Here is a 15,922-nt window from a genome sequence, read left to right as displayed (position 1 = left end):
AATGGTGTGGGCACAGGCAGGGCAGGAAGGAGAGGTGAAGGAGATACAGGGCCCTCACCTCATCCAGCAGAATGATGTCAGGGGCCTTGAGAATGGTGCGGGCAATGGCGACGCGCTGCTTCTCCCCACCGCTCAGCTTCAGTCCCCGCTCGCCCACCTGCGTCTTGTATCCTGAGAATAGTGCCCACCTCCCTCAAGTCACACGGGATAAACTTGGTTTCTGTGACCAGATGGGGCAAGGAAGGGATGGAACAGAGGTCAGAGGGAATATTAGGATTAAATTGGATAGGGGGAGCTCACCTTCAGGGAAAGACATAATGGCATCATGGATGCCTGCAGCCTTGGCAGCAGCCTCCACTTCATCATTGCCAGCTGTGATGCAGCCGTAGCGGATATTGTTGGCAATAGTGTCATTGAAGAGGACAGTGTCCTGGGGCACGACTCCAATGTGAGACCGGAGGGAGATCTGGGTCACCTAGGGCCAAAAGACCATATGCCCTGGCCTGCGAGATGCTCCCAGACTTGGGAGGTAGGATGTACTACCCGGAAGCACATGAGATGATGTCCTGGGTAACAATCCTGCCACCACCACCCCAAATCCTAGCTAGCTGTGTGGGCAAATCACTCAACCTCTCTGAGTCTGTTTCCCCATCAATAAAGAGAAAATACACTTTCTCTTCCCGCTTCCCTAGATTGCTGCAGATCTTTGTACCCCATACAGCACCATACAAATCATTCCCATGATTCTTTTACTTGTGTCAGATGATGCTAGAAAGTTTCTTGCCTCAGCTTTTTGCAGAGGTGACATCTCCTTCTCTCCCTGGATGCCCAGCACTTATCATTCTTTTATACACAGGCTCCTAAATTACAGTCTTCTCCCAAACAACCTTACCTGTGAAATGTCCTGGCCATCTATTCGGATGCAGCCAGAGCTGACGTCGTAGAAGCGAAACAGCAGGCGTAAAACTGTACTCTTTCCTGCTCCAGATGGGCCCACCTGTTGCATTGGAAACAGAGGGAAAACATTCTCAGGACTGCTGGCTTTTATGGCTTTCTCTCCAAGAGGTCACCAATGTCCATGGAGGCTGCCTGTGACCCATCACGACAGGGCTCTGACTCCGTAGCCTGGGTCACAAGCTACTATGAAGTATTACCATGTAATACTTCACTGCAATGAGAGAAGCTCCAGGAGGCTGGGCCAAGTGGCTCGGTCTCCTCTTACCAAGGCCAGGGTTTGTCCAGGCATTACAGTGAAGGACACATCCTGTAGGGTCTCTCGCCTGCAAGGAACAGTGAGCATGGTCAGCAGACCTGCTATACTCCCAGTGCCCCCTTCTATCACCAGAGCTACTACTGGGCCCTGCCTCTTCCCTGCTTTGGCTCTCTTCCCAGGTAGTGGTGGCTAAGAAGCACGGATGAGGGACAGGAAGGCTGTATATAAATGGACAGTGGGAAAGGGGGCTGTGGGATGGCAAAAGAGGAGGGGCTCACCCATCAGTGTAGCTGAAGTGCACATTCTCAAATTCAATCTGGCCCTTCTGAAAGTGAAGGGGCCCTGCTCCAGGAAGGTCCTTCACCTGGGAGAATGCCACCAATGAGTGCCGCCGTTATGGGCCTGGTATTCTCCAGACACAAGAAATACTATGCAGGTTTCTGCTTCCCAAAACCACACTCCTCTGTCTTCACTTACTTCTGCCTCCTCTTTCAGCAAGTCAAACATGTTCTCCATGTCAATGAAGTTGGTCTGGATCATCCTGCAAAAAGAATGCTGGTTGGAGGTCCTCTGAGGAGCTGGGGAAATAACCACGCACCTGGAGAGGTGAAGGCCAGGGATCAGGTTACCTGTAATAGGTGCCAAACCAGTTGAGGGGCATGTACAGCTGGATGATGTAGGTACCAAAAAGCACAAAGTCCCCAACCTGTGGCAATCCAGGTAAGGCGACTTGAGTCACAGGAGGCCTGCAGGCTGTCACCCTGCCCACTTCCTGTCATCTGTCTGCTTCTCACCCAGGAGCCTGGTAGCCCAGACATAGGCCCCAGGCTCCTCTTCCTTGTCCCAGCACAGTTCCCTCACCTGTAGCTTCTGTTCACTGACAAAGTATGCACAAAGCAGAGAGCCAGCAAGGAGCCCAAGTCCAATCACCAGGTTCTGGGTCTGATTTAGTAAAACCAGTGAAGCATTTGACTTCCACTCCAAACCCTGTGGTGATAAGGGAGGGAGGAATGTCACATACACACTGACCATCACCAAGTCCAAACCTGGGCCAGGCACCTTCAGCCTCACAGCCTAAATTCTACCCCTCTCAGCCCTGGCAATTCCACGAGGCCAGGCCACGGCTCTCAGTAGGCCTCCAACCAGCATCCTCACCTGGTATTTGATGATGGCCTCCTGATAGCGTTCCACTTCATAACCCTCCGCGTTGTAATACTTCACCTGAGGAATTTAAAGCACCATTGTTGAACAAGGTCACAGTATTCAGCACCCAGATCATTGCCTCCAGATCCCCACTCCTGCCTTCCTGATTTTAAACAGCACACCTCGCACCCCGTAGCCCCAGCTCCTCGGCAGCCCTGGTGGTCCCAGGCACACTCCTCCACATCTCCATGCCTCACACCAGTGCCACTGAGGCCTCGTTTACCGTCTCAAAGTTTAGCAAAGAGTCCACGGCTCGTGCCCGGGTAGCATTCTCCTGTGCGTTCATATCACGTCGGAACTTTGTTCTCCACTCAGTGACCACAATGGTCAGGGCTAGAGTGGCAGAATGGGAAGGGAGAAAAGATCAAAACATCGCTCCCAACAGCAGAGACGACATGTATATATCTGCCACCTGCCACAAACACACTAACCCTACACTACAGCCCAGGGACCCAGATCCTGAAGGGAGAATGCTCTAAGCTCTCTGAGGGAAGGGGCTGTGCCCAAGATATCTTTACAGCCTATCCGAAGCCTCACGTGCGAAAACGCTTTTGGCGAACAAAGGAAAGTAAGCTGCATCCTTGACCCACATCTGTAGTGGGGACTTAATGTGACCAGGATACCCTTCTTGGCCCTCCACCCAGGCTGAGCTCAAGTTCCCTTGGCAGAGGAGCATGCCCATCCACCACATTGGGGAACACCAAGAGCTTATTCAAATCCACTAATCTATAGCCTCCCAAACAGGGTCACTCAAGCGAGGGCAGGGCTCATGCCCAAGGGAGTCCCTAAAGAGTTCAGGGAGCTGGTTTTACCAAGCGGCACTCACTGAGGTAAAGACTCATGCACAGGAACACAATGAGGCCAAACCAGGCGTTGAAGAACATGCTGAAGTAGATGATGCCAATGATGATATCAGCCAGCGTAGGGATGATATTGAACACCAGGTAGCTGGAGGCAGGGGACAAGTCAAACAACAAAGATAGGTTTAGGGGCTCAGAGCCAGCAAGTCTACCTCTTGGAGTTTCAGTGCAGTATTTTGTTTTCAACAGCAACAGACTGGAATCAAGCTAAATGCCCCTTAGGAGGTGGATGGCTAAAAGAAACACAGCATTCCCAAACTACAGAATGCTCTAGGTCAATTACAACAAAGGAGGGAGACCTTCATGCTTGGATGAGAATATATTTCCATAATGTTTTATTAATAAGCAACTCTGCAAATGATGCCTATGTCATGATACTGTTTGTTTCAGAAAAAATCTGCACAATAGCACATTAGTTCTGGGAGTCTGTACATACATATATTTAAAATTGGGAAGAAGTAGAACTCAACATATTAAATGGAGTGGGAACCACTGGAAAAGTGAGTGGAATTCGAGAGATCTGCTCTCAGTCTATTATGAGAGCATATGTACATTAATCTCATAATTAGAAAAAAGAGGGCAGAGGGGCCGTTGCTCAAGCTGTGTCTGTTCTCCTGATAGCCCCTCCATCCCTGCTTTCCAGCCCCAGCCTCCCACACTCCCTTCCCACAGGCATGGCACCTGAGCAGCCCAGTGACACTGGATGTGCCGCGGTCCACGATCCGCAGCACCTCCCCTGTGCGGCGCCCCAGATGCCATCGTAGTGAGAGCTCATGCAGATGGGAGAAGAGGCGCAGCTCCATCCGCCGGGATGTGAACTGCTGCACCCTGATCCACAGGAATGTTCGCAGGTTGCTCACAAAGCCTGGGGGGAGCCAGGGGAGGTTTCAGTAGGGCTAAGGGGCTCAAGGACATCAGGCCAGCACAGAGATGTGAAAGGTCTGAGAGCACAAAGGGCTTGGGGGAGGAATGCCTGTGGGACATCCTATCAGGAGGGGGAGGGGCCAGTACCAACCAGGGTGAGAGCAGAGTCCCTCATACCTGTACTGCCGGTGCCACCCCCCTGGAGGAACTTGAGGAAGACATAGGTGGTAACAGTCCAGGCCAGGGAGTGCCAAGGTGCCTTTTCAGTCAGCAAGTTTACTATGGAGAAAACAAGTCAAAGCATAGTATGGCCCCTACAACTCTCTTCAGAAGTGACTGCCCCAGGCACCAGCCATAGTCTCTTTCTGACCACTTACCTCCCAACTCTGTACCACTGCCCTAGGTTAAACACCACCCCTGTCCTAGGCCAATGAAAGACCAGAGCAATGAGCTGGCATTCCTTCTCCCCCTCACCTATGTTCCTATAGAAGATGGGGACCAACACATTCAGGCCCCGGTCTAACCCCATGAGCCCCAGGCAGATGAGCACGACAAGCTGCAGAGCTGGACTTCCGCGAGGCCACAAGTAGCTACTCAGTAGGCGGAGCTTCCTGCCAAGGTCTCGCCAGGTAGACTGAGGTGGCCCCTCTGTTGACTGAACCTAGATGGTGAAACACCAGCTCAGAAATCAAAAAGACATACACTAGTAGAAACCTTTCAGGAAAAATGTATGGGATTACTGCTTCTAGGTATCTCAGATCCACAAGTGATCCGTGATGGGGTCAGAAAGGCTAACAGGGCACAATCTGAAATTTGGGAAAGTTTATTATGGTGGGGAAAATGATGACAAAGAATGAAATTAAGACAGATGCTAAGGTTCAGAAATATAGGTGTACCTGGCTCCTCTCTACATCTTGATTCTCTTCATTGACCTGCAAGGTGTAGGACTGGGGACGAAGTCCAGGGGCCCAAAGCCCTAGGACAAAAAGCCCTCCAGAGACCACGTACCGCACTACCCACAGGCTAAACTGAACCTAGAATGAAACAAATGTAAGGAGACTATCAATTAGGGCCAAATCCTGTTGCTACTACTTATAACAGGGCTGGGGATTAGCGTAGGGCACACAGCCTGGTCCTCTTTAGGGGCTCAGGTATAACGCACTTAAGAAAAAGAAGTCCACAATGACTCAGCACAGACACACCCCACTATCTCCCAGCAGAAGCTAGCCCCTCCCTTCTTCCCTTTCTTAGTTACCCAAAGCAAGGAGCCAGTATGACCAGACATGATATCCTTCTTCCCAGCCCCAGCCACCCATGCTTCTCCTCTTCCCATGAGGTCCCTCACCTGCTGGCCCAAGTCAGCCCTTGCCCACCACCACTGTGGGCTGTTCCAAGACATCAGGGACAAGTTCTCAGCTGCAAACGCCACAGTCCAGAAGAGCAGGAGACCCGGGCTGTGACTGAACTTAATCCAGGCGCCCATTGCTAGTTTCTGCCGTGCCTGGCTCCGTTCCTCAATGAGCAGCCCCAAGCCACAGGCACTAGCCAGAGTCCCCAGTACAGAAGCCAGCAGTACGTAACCTGGCAGCGGGGACCCCCGAGCAGTGCCCATTCGGCCAACCAGCCCGGCTAGGGGCAGCGCCACCTGAAGTGTGGCCAGAAGCAGCTGCAGCCCGTAGGGAGCGACACGAGGGCCGGCCCTCCAAGACAGCGCGTCAGAGCCACCAGGCCGTTCCCGACGCTTGCAGGGAAGGGCCAGCACCAAGGCCAGAGACCCCAGGGCCATCAGCAACGAAGGCACGAGCGTGAAGAAGAAGCAGGGACTCAGGCCGCCCTTCGTCCAGGCCGGACCTGCGGGCCCTTCGGCCTCGCAGTAGTTGCCCACAGTCACCATGGCAATGAGTAGCCGCCAGCCGAGGATGCGGGGACTACAGGACGGGAGAACCGGACTGGCCTCTCGGGGCAGGGCGCGGACGCCGGGGTGTCTCGAGTCATGGACCCGCGGGGCTCTAAGCCGCGAGGGTCGCGGTCAGGGACGCACGTGGAGCCAGCTACACCGCCCACTCCGCGCACGCGCCGCCGCCACGTACACGCGCAGGGCACGTACACCGTCTCCGCCACTCCGTCCCTCGCCACTGCCCGGGACCCTCCGGCCAAGTCCCGGCCCGCAGGAATGTTCAGCGTCCGGCTCGAGCCGCTCCGGTCCGCAGCAGCCCCACCCACCAGGACCGCCCCCATTCCTTTCCCAGAGTCCCCATTGGGCAAATGTCGCCAAAGGGGCGGAGAGAAATGATGCCCGCCGAGAAGGCAAAATTGGCCCCAGTGTCGGCTTGGTCACATGCTCAGAGCGGGAAATATGTCGCTGGTCTGGTTGGAGACTTTGACCTCCAAGGAATCATAGATCGGAAATGGTCCTTCTGCTAGCCAGCTACTTCCGAGCAACCTCAGAGGCCCTCTTTTCTACAGGGCTCGGCCTGGTCCCCAGCTACCTGGAGGGATCACCAAAACCCCATTCCGCTTGTTCCCAGAACCCAAGCCGCGCGAGACAACAAGGCCGACCCAGTCAAAGTCCCTTCTTTATTAAGGGTCAAGCTGTACACGGTCCCCACTCCGTTCTGCGGTGAGTTCGGGCAGCGCAATTCACCATTCAACCGCAGCGGGCCAGAGCTGGGTGAGGGGTGGGGCGGAGAGTAGGAGCTGGGTCCTAGCATGCAATGCGGCAGCCCAAAGCCTTGGGCAAAGCCATCCTGTCGCCCCTCCATCCCCCCTCTAGGGGACAGCAGGAGGCAGTCCAGAGCTCTCTTGCTGGGAGGTAGCCAGCAGAGGGCACACTCCAGCCCAATCCCTTGTGCAGGTGGTGGGGGGTACAATAAGCAGCAATGGGGGCCTGGAAGGCCTCAGTCTCCCAGAGGCCCATTCTGAAAGTTAAAGAGGGCAGCAAAGAATTTCCATCCTGCTCCTGCACCTTAGAAACCTTCCTTTTTAGTGTCAAAAGATAGCGTGAGGGGAGTTGGGAGCTAGGGCCTCCACGCCAACGCAAAGCAAAAGCTGAACAGAAGGGGAGTGAGCGAACAGAACCAGAGCAAGCGGCACACATGCCAGTGATGTGCAGGAAGCAGAAGAGAGGTAAGCAGGCTGTAGCACTGGGAGAGAACTGGGGGTGAGGTAAGGGCCACAGCCTGAGCTGCTCATCTGTTCAGGGTAGAGGGAGGGAGGCTACAAAGGTTGAGGGTCCAGGCCCAACCTCCTCACTCCACAGTTGGCACAGGTTCTCCCTGGTTGGCAGCTTCTGTGGTGGGCAGTCCTCTGGAGACTTGCAGGGGTGAGTGCAAAGGTGGCAGTACTAGGGCTGGGGACCAGTTTCTAGCACCACACTCTGAGTCAAGGGGTTTCTTGCGTGCCCTGGTTCCTAGGCCCTCAATTTCTCTCCTGGGACTGTGGCGAGCCCAGTATTGGCACCTCCCTTGGCCAGGCACGGACACATAAACACCACACGCGTGGAGCCAGGCAGACTCAGAGAAGCCCTCCATGGCAGGCGGATGGGATGGCAGGGCAACACTGGCCTCCATCCTGGGGCACAGGGACTCTCTTCAGCTTTGTCTATACCTGTGGAGAGAAAAGGGTTGTTAGTGGAGGTAGTCTACCGGACAGAAGCCTGGAGATAAAGGAAAAAGAAAGCTTGATTCTTGGAGAGGTAATTGAAGGAAAAATCAAGCTCTGGATTTCAGAGCAGGTGAGGGAAGAAAGGGGAGTGTATTTTGGAGGGGAAGATGCAGTATCTGTACATGAGAGGCCTGCCTCCCTTCACATGAGAAGCTTTGAACTCAGCCTGGGAGTTACTATTTTCGCTAGTTATTCTTGGGCCCTGGAGTCCTTACCTTGTGCACCTGAGGGGGAAGTTCATCCTCTGAGCCCTCCTCGGGCACAGGCTCTGGGTGCCTTGATGCTGACTGCCCATCTTCAGCCCACCCTCCAAGGGGCAGCCGAGAGAAGTGAGAGGGAGCCCGGGGCACTGTGCCAGGATCTAGAGACACAAGTAAACATGCTCTTAGAATGAATACAAACAGGAATGAGAAGGGTTCTGGGGCTGCCCAGGGTGAGGATGGAGAGGGGTTAGTCTCCTGGGCCTGGTCCCTCTGACCTCCTTCCCTCCGAAGCCCTGAAAGAACCACCCTTCCCTGAAGGTTGTGTCCTGTATGCCCACTGGATACCTGTGATGCCCCCGTAACGCCTCTGGAAGCCCCCCTGCAGGGCAGTAGTCTCAGGTGCTCCAGGCCGGGGTGCAGCACAGGGATAGCTGGCAGAGCGGGGGATAGGTTGGGAGGCCCGGGCACCTTCTCCCCCCTCTTCAGGGGCACTCTCCCCACTCTCATCACTCTCCCGGCGGTGCCACACGTGCCGCTCAGGTTCAGCCTGGGCCTGCTGCTTGTGGAGCTGAGAAGGTGGGGGGGAGTGCCATTAATTGGGAACAGAAGGATATCTGAAGCAGGTGCTCCCCACCATGGTATCAGCCAGTTCCCATCACTGATCCAGAGTACCTATTATATTAATAGTGTGTAACGTACACATGATGTTTGACAGGGTAAATTCTCAGCAGACCTCTGAAACGAGCCTGTACACAGATTATCATGGCACTCAATGTACCTAGTCATTTGATTCAAGAACAAATTGTGGATCTAAGTGCAAGGCACTCTTTTAGGTACCAAGGATATAACAGTGAACAAAATAGAACTCCCAGCCTTTGTGGGGCTAGGAGGACAGGGAAAGGATGCAATAAACAAATAAATAAGGAAAGAATACAATGTCAGATGGTGCTAAATGCTATGGGAAAAAATGTAGCAGGGAGATTCAAAAGGGTGGGCAAGGGCGGCTTTTACTCAGGGTGGCCAGCGTTGGTCTCATGGAAAAGGTAAGAGCAGAGATCTGAATAGAGGGAAGCAAGGAGTCATATGGATACCTCAGGGAATTGAATTCTTGGCAGGGGAAACCACGAGTGTGTAAAGGCCCTGGATGAGAGTAAGCTTGGCTAAAAGGATAGTAAGAGGGTATGTGTGGGGATGAAAATTGCAGAGCAGCTAAATGGCAGAGCAAGGATTTGAACCCATGTCTCACATCTAAAATCATCTATTCTATTTTTCAACCGCCACATTGGCTCTATGGCCCTGCTCCGTGCTGCCCACTCACCTGGTGCATATAGAGGGCGTGCAGGCTCATCTCAGTGGATGCGTATTCCGACAGCACCAGGCTCTGCAGCTGTCCTTCCCACACACTGCTCCCGGAGCTGGCTGTCCTGGCATCCACCCTGTCTCTCCCAGCACAGACAGGCAGCACTCATCAACATTTTTGAGACCCACAGATGTTGCTAGGTGCTACTGCCATGCCCTCCCATCTTGGCCCACCTCTACTCACCCAGAGCCTGTCATGGTGCTGGGAGCCCGGCCCATGGGAACCTGACCAGCTTGCAAAGGGGAGAAGGAGCGCAGGGCAGAGGCGACTTCAGCTCTGTGCCTGGAGCCCTGCAGGTCTCTGGGCAGTGGGGGGCCCCGGCAGGATGAGCCAGCTACCACATTTGCAATAAGGCTCAATGGCTATGAAAGAAAGGGGTGAGCTGAATTCTCAGGGCAGGAGGGAGGCCTCTGGGGCCCCCAGAATTCTGCACATCAGGACTCAATAGCACAGAGTGAACAGACAGAACTGTAGGGTAGGCCCTTCCACCCCAGGCCTAGTTCTCAACTCCAGCTCTGGGAGTCCACTGCGCCCATCATCCCCCAGTCCCCAGGGACACACCTCAGACTCAGATTGTAAGGACTGGATGGACGTAAAGAGGGCATTTTCAGGAAGCAGACCCCCCTGGGCAAGGCCAGCAGCTGCTCCGTCCCGCTGAACCTGCTCCTTAAGGAAGCCAAGGAAGGCCGTGCTCTCACGTGGTGGCTGCCAGCCAGGGTTGGTGATGGCAAAGTGCATGAGTGACAACTCCGTCTTCCCATCCTCGGCTTGCTGGTACACTGAGGCCTCGGTCTGCCCAGCGGATAGCCACTGCATAAAAGAGGCTGCAGTGAGTGAGACTGTCCTCTTACAGGAACCCTTTTTGTACATTTCCTGCTAGGAAAGGGGAAGCTCATCCTCCAGCAAGGCTTTGCCCCTGGAGAACAGAGACCGCAATGCACTGCTGTATCTTATCCAGGGTCCCATCGCCTACCCCAGGAGTGGCCACATGCTGGGCTAATTGCTTAGCTTGTGCTTTTCTCAAGGGAGCCTGGCTAAGGGTACAAGTTTAGGGCTAAAATCTGGCCCAGGCTCCTGTTTACCAAGCAGTGTATGCCCTGGTACAGGGCTGCCTTTTTGTGATGTGCTGACTCAGAAGGGATGCTTTTTTGCAGTTTGCCCAAAGACACTATGTGCCAGCACCACCTCTGGCCACCTGCCTCCATCCTCTCCCAGTACCTGGGGATGCCCATGCTGGCGAACATCCATTTGGGCAAAGGAGCAGGTATCTCCAACACCGACAACCTCCACGGTGAAATTGCGGAAAAAGTCTATAATCTCCAGGGCCCGTGGGCGCAGGCAGAAGATGAGGATGAGGGGTGTGACAATGGGGCTCAGTAACTCCTCCAAGATGAACACCTAAAAGGGAGGGGACCAAGGTCACCAGAAAGCAGGAGGGATCCCAGCCCTCACCACCAAGCTATCAGCCAGTTTCTAGCAGGCCCTAACTCCAACTCCACTCACTGCCTTGTACTGGAAGAGCTGGGCAAACTCGTCCCGGGTCTGCGAGCGGTGGGCATTACCCTGCCAGTGGTCAGGCATGTAGTGGATGTGAGCGAGGATCACGCGGAGCAGCTGCTCAGGGCAGAACACCATGTGCTGGTCCGGGATAAAGGACCTGTGGGATCGGGGTCATGGTGAGATGTCAGCCTTTCCTGGGAATGCTAGTCTGCTTGCTCCCACCTGCTGCCCTGCCCACCTGCACACAGTCACGGTGACCCCCAGGAGTGTGACGGTGGTGAGAACATGTTCCACAGCCAACACATCTTCATCGTAGATGGTGAGGGCAATAAGCACGGCCAGGATGGAGCCAGCGAAAAAGGCGCCATTCTTGGCCAGCAATGTCAATAGCGGTGACAAGAAGCAATTCATGTACTTGGAGGCGGGCTTATAGCCACGGCTGAGGCGGGACTGCAGCTCGTGCTCCAGCTCATTGAAGTGACGGAGGTAGCAGCGACCATAGAGTGACCAGCAACGTGCTCCCAGGGCTCCTGGCTCCCGCTTCAGCACCTCGGCGTAGCTGAAGAAGGCATAGAGAATCTGCCAGATAAGGATGAGGGGGCACAGCAGGAAATTGGCAATGCCAATCCACAGGATGCGATTGCTGAGGCGCTGGGCTAGCTCTAGCCGTTGCCCCCCACGTTTGTACTCAGCCTTGAGGCTCCATTCATTGAGAAATAGAGAGCCAGGTCCCCAGAAGAGAATCAGCTCAAAGTTGTACTTGAGGCCACGGGTGAAAAAGACGGCCTCCCCAAGGCCTGGCAGGCGGAAGCGCAGGGGCAGGAGGGATTTGTTCACCAGAGCAACCATGTAGTTCTGGAAACGGAGGATGCGGTGGTAGATGTCCAGTTCTGTCAACTCGCGCTTGTGGATACAGATCTGGTGCTCTTTCTGGGTCTGCACAATCCGGGCCTGCACTTCCTGCCATGTGCAGTATGGAAGGGCAGACTGAGGGGTGGGGAAGAGACAAGGTATGGAAGGTGAAGTTGTTGCCTTGGCCCCTTGCCATGCATTAGCTGTCAGGCTTGGGGTCTTGTGCTTAGCTGAGCGGAGCCCTTAAGCAGATGCCCCCTGAACTGCCAATGACGGTTGAGGATGCCTGAAGCCTAGGACTACACTCCGCCCTTCCCAAGCTGTAGTAGACGTCTTGGGCTGTGGTGCTAACCACCCAACTTCCCAGTCTCACCATGGGGATGCGCAGAGCATGCAGGTAGAAGGAGTGGATCTCCCAGTAGCAGCAAATATTATAGATGAACTTGATAAGCCGGTGGACCCAGAAGACACCAGCGATGACCAGGATGGTGATGAGGGAGCCATTTTCCTGAATCCTGGAGGGGAAAAAGAAGAGAGGTGCCCTTAAAGAGTCTTGGCAAATATGCTGCTCTCCTGAAGGATTTGGCAAGGCTGAACCTGGGTCTGTTCTAGGGAATGTGTTACTGCCTCACACTCCACTCCATTCTCTACCTGCTAGCAGAACTATAGGCTCTACTGCCTTCTGACCTGTGGCCCTTACCTGGCACTACAGAGTTGGGCAGGCAGAAAGGCATCTGGCAGAGTGACCTTGACTGGCTCGGTAGGATGAAGACTGTGGTTCACCATCTTATTGGCAAATAGGATGTCGTAGTCCACACAGCTGACCAGGAAGGTGGTGAAGGCAACCACAAAGAGGAACTGCCTGGGGAGTTGGGAGGAGGGGGTGCAGTTCGAGAGTCAGAGAGGCACCATTGAAATACATGGGAAACAGGAGTCTAGAAGCAGCAGCCGACTAGGGAGCAGCCTCTGGGAAATGGAGGGGCTGGAGAGCTCCCAGTGGGCTCTCTCTGTTGCTCAGCCCCAGGGGACTGTCTCAGACACAAAAAAGCTCCTATTTTTTGCTCTTTGCCTCAGGCCCTACAGAAAGAATCAGCCTGCTTTCCTCACCCCACAGTAATCTCTGCCAAGCTTACTGGACTCTTTCAAGTCTTATGATTGTTGTTTCTGGTTCCTTGTCCCTGATTTCCTTTTGAGATGGTAGTTAGAAGCCCTTTGAGGATTTGAACTCTTTTCTTATTGAGGGGTGTTTTCCCAACTCCAACCCCTTTGACGAGGCCATATGGCTCCTTCCTCTTCGAAGACTCTCTGTCTAGCAGCCAGCCTAAAGTGCAACCAAGCCATTTTTTAATTAAGTGGCTGGTGTCTGACGGAACCATGCCCATTCCATTGGAGTGCTGATGAAATGATCAAGTCTGAGTTCTCTCTGTGGAAGAGATAGGACTTGGAAAGTTTTCCTTAATATAGAAAATAAAAAAGGTGAAGGCTGTAAATTTTGAGGTCACACCCAGTCCCTGAACTACAGAGGTTTGTAGAATTTTTAGCCTAGTACCAAATTGCATTGGCAGGTAGGGCCAAGGATGAGCTCAAACAGAGGAAAGACTGAGATGTATTCCTTCACCAAATCATCCATCACTTTTTATACTTACGTGAGCTCAAAGATCTCCCCGATGAGCATACAAGTGAAGCCATTCTTCTGGTGTAGATTATAAACGTGTAATTCTTAAGAAAAAGTAGTCAGTAGAGACAGCAATTAAGAGCACTTTGGTGTAACATAGCTGAGCTTAAGTCTTGGCTCTATGACTTTCTAGCTGTGTGACTTTGGCCAAGTTACTTAACCTCTCTAAGCTTTTGTCTGCAGTGGTATATTAGGAATAACAGCATCTACCTCATAGGATTATTAGGCCTAACATAATGCATATAAAGCATTTAACACAGAGCTGACACAGAATGAGTCAAAAGACATTAATTACTATGGTTATTAGCCTCCCATCAAAAAGGAGGATCACCCTTAGAGATTCCTTATAAATTAACACCACAAAGTGAAAAGCATATAGCTCTTGGTAAATGTAGGGTATTGTTATTTATGACGATCATAACTTCCCAGCCTCTTTCAGCCTCAAGAAGAGTTCCATCCCCCTTCCAGGGATTAGAGTCAAACCCACCCCAATTTCCCATCAGGAGCCTGACTTAGAGAGGGGATAAAGGTTCCACAGCTCCAACACAGAGACGCAAAGGATATTCGAGAGAAGAAAAGGTCAAGGTTTTCGATGTGGTGCCAAGGTGCTGTGGGCACAGGAACAGAGATGTCAGAGCCCCTCGCTCCCTCATCGTTCCTGCACCAATTCTCCCCCATGCCCCAGCTCTGGCTGTCATGGCCAAGAACTCACACTTGCTCCCCTCAGGGACGTGCACCAAGAGGTCCTCTTCTCCTGGGGGTGAATCACTGTAGGAGGCCTCTAGGCGCTGGTATTCAGTGTCAAACTGCGCCATCACCGCCCCCTGTCCACCTTATCCACCTGCCGGCAATGAAGAAGAAGGGACGCAGGGTCAGCCCCTGGTGCTGCTTGTCTGCTGCCCTGCCTACAAGACCAGGAGTGAGAAAGAACCCTTGGGTTTCGTCTCCGCTACCAGTCTTTCTTGGCTCGAAGGCAGAGGAGGAGTAGTAATGAAAGGACAGCAGCAAGCTCAGGGCTCGGGAGCCCTTAACGACCAATAAGGTCAGTCATTCCCAGAGCCTTTACCGAGTGTCTACTGAGGCTTTACAGGCCTGAAGCCAGACTCTGCGCCTTTGGGGAAGTGGTTTCATTTTCTGTTCTGTGGAGAAAAGGGGCCCTCCCCATACCCTCCTAGAGAAACCCTGTTCTCCCAAGAGACTAGCAGTTTGGAAGCACTTTGTAAACAAAGGTTTGAAATAAGCACATGGCCTTACCAGCTCCATGGACAGTGTCTGCTCCGCTCCAGCCCTCAATGCCCTGGCTCTGCAGCTACTGGAGGAGAAGTTGTCAGGCCCCAGAGAGTGGGTAGTGGGGACGAGAAGAAAGCTAACCCTCCGGCCCTGCCACCCCTTACTAAGAGGAGGCAAAGCATGAGACAGGGAGGCAGCAGTGGGGAAGAGCCACCCTTCCAGCCTAGGGTGATCCACACTTCCTCTGGTAGTAGTACATACAAGGCCACTCATTCAACTGGAGGATCTCAATAAGTGACTATTGAAACTGTGAATACTGAGTCAGTACCGGCCTGAGGTTGGGAGGCCCCTCTGGACTGTCTGGATTGTCTCTCTATTGCTCCAGCTCAGCCTCAGAAATCAGGCCACTCAGGGTCCAAAAAGCCCCAAACCCAAATCCAAGAAAAGAGTGTTTACTGAAGAAAACCTTTCTGGTTAACTCCCTGCTTCTCTAGTATGGAAGGCCCAGCCCAGCCAGCAGGCATAGGTCCTGGATGGGAAGTCCTGACTGGATCAGTTCTTGGGTGAACTCTGTGTTCTTTAGATCCCTGAAGCCAGGCATGGTCTAGGTGGCATTCAGTGCAGACCCTGGGGCCATGGAGCACGGCCCAGCCTGGCCCAAGTGAGACTCCCTGGATTAGTGAGAGCCCTGGGTCCAAAGGAGCTGACCCAGACCTCAGGGAACTCACCACTCACAGGGGCACTGTGGACCCTGGGCCCACGGAACCCCGAACGGCCGTGGGATCAGTGGTTCCTGCGGATGTTGGAGGAATAAAGCCAGTCCGACGGCAGATACCCCAAGTGGGCTGGGTTGCCTCCCCACACCCAGCCGCCACGACCTGAGCCCAGCACGATCCAGGGTCGCCTAGGCCATGGGCTTGGCTCCCAGCAGCGGACAACCTCGCGCGCGGCCCCGCCGCCCGCGCGCGCCCCCGCCCGCGCGTCCCGGCTATCAAAACATTTCGGCTGCGCGCCTCCGCCCCGCCCGCGGCGCCCCTTCCCCCGTTACCCGCCGTGAGCTCACTTAGGGCTCCCTGAGCACCCTTGGCCAGGCCCGGTCCGGGCCCTGAGATACCACTAACCGGTCTTGCGTTTCACCTCAGGGACAGTGACCCGGGTGATTCCAGGGGCTCCGACGGCTTCGTTGGGCTCGGCCCGACCTAGGGCGCTAGGCCTGGCGTCTGTCACTCACTGTCACCCGCAGCAAGTCTGACCAATGAGCATAAGGGGTGGAGACACGATGGCCAATTCTCGGCTTTG

The 15,922-nt window shown here is 54.0% G+C and overlaps 2 protein-coding genes across 10 annotated transcripts in view; both read right to left on the bottom strand.

Moving 5' to 3' along the window:
* The window catches only part of ABCB6 (ATP binding cassette subfamily B member 6 (Langereis blood group)), a 7,731-nt gene extending 1,389 nt beyond the window's left edge, over positions 1-6,342 (bottom strand). Inside the window, exons 1-16 of the mRNA XM_006906704.3 lie at positions 5,486-6,342; positions 5,037-5,174; positions 4,615-4,801; positions 4,318-4,419; positions 3,958-4,141; positions 3,243-3,364; positions 2,640-2,749; positions 2,369-2,434; positions 2,075-2,200; positions 1,843-1,919; positions 1,691-1,754; positions 1,492-1,577; positions 1,223-1,280; positions 893-997; positions 301-475; positions 59-171 (exon numbers count right to left, since the gene is read on the bottom strand). Coding sequence (XP_006906766.2) covers positions 59-171; positions 301-475; positions 893-997; positions 1,223-1,280; positions 1,492-1,577; positions 1,691-1,754; positions 1,843-1,919; positions 2,075-2,200; positions 2,369-2,434; positions 2,640-2,749; positions 3,243-3,364; positions 3,958-4,141; positions 4,318-4,419; positions 4,615-4,801; positions 5,037-5,174; positions 5,486-6,034 — 2,262 coding nt within the window. The 5' untranslated portion in view covers positions 6,035-6,342. The remainder of the gene's footprint in view (positions 1-58; positions 172-300; positions 476-892; positions 998-1,222; positions 1,281-1,491; positions 1,578-1,690; positions 1,755-1,842; positions 1,920-2,074; positions 2,201-2,368; positions 2,435-2,639; positions 2,750-3,242; positions 3,365-3,957; positions 4,142-4,317; positions 4,420-4,614; positions 4,802-5,036; positions 5,175-5,485) is intronic.
* Positions 6,343-6,698: 356 nt separating this feature from the next.
* ATG9A (autophagy related 9A) lies at positions 6,699-15,879 on the bottom strand. 9 transcript variants are annotated; one of them, XM_025043280.1, is made up of 17 exons: positions 15,745-15,822; positions 15,352-15,416; positions 14,648-14,705; positions 14,106-14,234; positions 13,958-14,001; positions 13,365-13,429; positions 12,419-12,580; positions 12,092-12,233; positions 11,105-11,853; positions 10,870-11,023; positions 10,585-10,764; positions 9,928-10,176; positions 9,550-9,728; positions 9,325-9,442; positions 8,352-8,574; positions 8,019-8,164; positions 6,699-7,746 (listed from the first exon to the last, which is right to left on the bottom strand). In XM_025043280.1, exons 4-17 carry the CDS (start codon positions 14,206-14,208, stop codon positions 7,741-7,743), a joined length of 2,520 nt encoding a protein of 839 aa, XP_024899048.1. In that variant the 5' UTR covers positions 14,209-14,234; positions 14,648-14,705; positions 15,352-15,416; positions 15,745-15,822; the 3' UTR covers positions 6,699-7,740. The 9 variants fall into 9 exon arrangements, with proteins under 9 accessions (XP_024899048.1, XP_006906764.1, XP_015440879.1 ...); XM_006906702.3 differs by lacking the exon at positions 15,352-15,416 and having other exon boundaries at positions 15,745-15,879; XM_015585393.2 differs by lacking the exon at positions 15,352-15,416 and having other exon boundaries at positions 15,672-15,848.
* Positions 15,880-15,922: the final 43 nt, after the last annotated feature.

The sequence above is a fragment of the Pteropus alecto genome, unplaced genomic scaffold (assembly GCF_000325575.1).
Source record: "Pteropus alecto unplaced genomic scaffold, ASM32557v1 scaffold110, whole genome shotgun sequence".
Lineage (NCBI taxonomy): Eukaryota > Metazoa > Chordata > Mammalia > Chiroptera > Pteropodidae > Pteropus > Pteropus alecto.
Note: the sequence above shows the minus strand (reverse complement) of the source record. Positions and strands in the feature narration are given on the sequence as shown.

What these genes read in the sequence shown, in the direction of transcription:
- ATG9A (XM_006906702.3), bottom strand. Translation starts at nt 14,208, where the DNA reads ATGGCGCAGTTTGACACTGAATACCAGCGCCTAGAGGCCTCCTACAGT. An exon ending in CGTCCCTGAGGGGAGCAAGT is followed by an intron (nt 14,002 to 14,105) that starts GTGAGTTCTTGG and finishes CTGTGCCCACAG; the next exon opens with CACCTTGGCACCACATCGAA. An exon ending in GGGGAGATCTTTGAGCTCAC is followed by an intron (nt 12,581 to 13,364) that starts GTAAGTATAAAA and finishes CCAACTCCCCAG; the next exon opens with GCAGTTCCTCTTTGTGGTTG.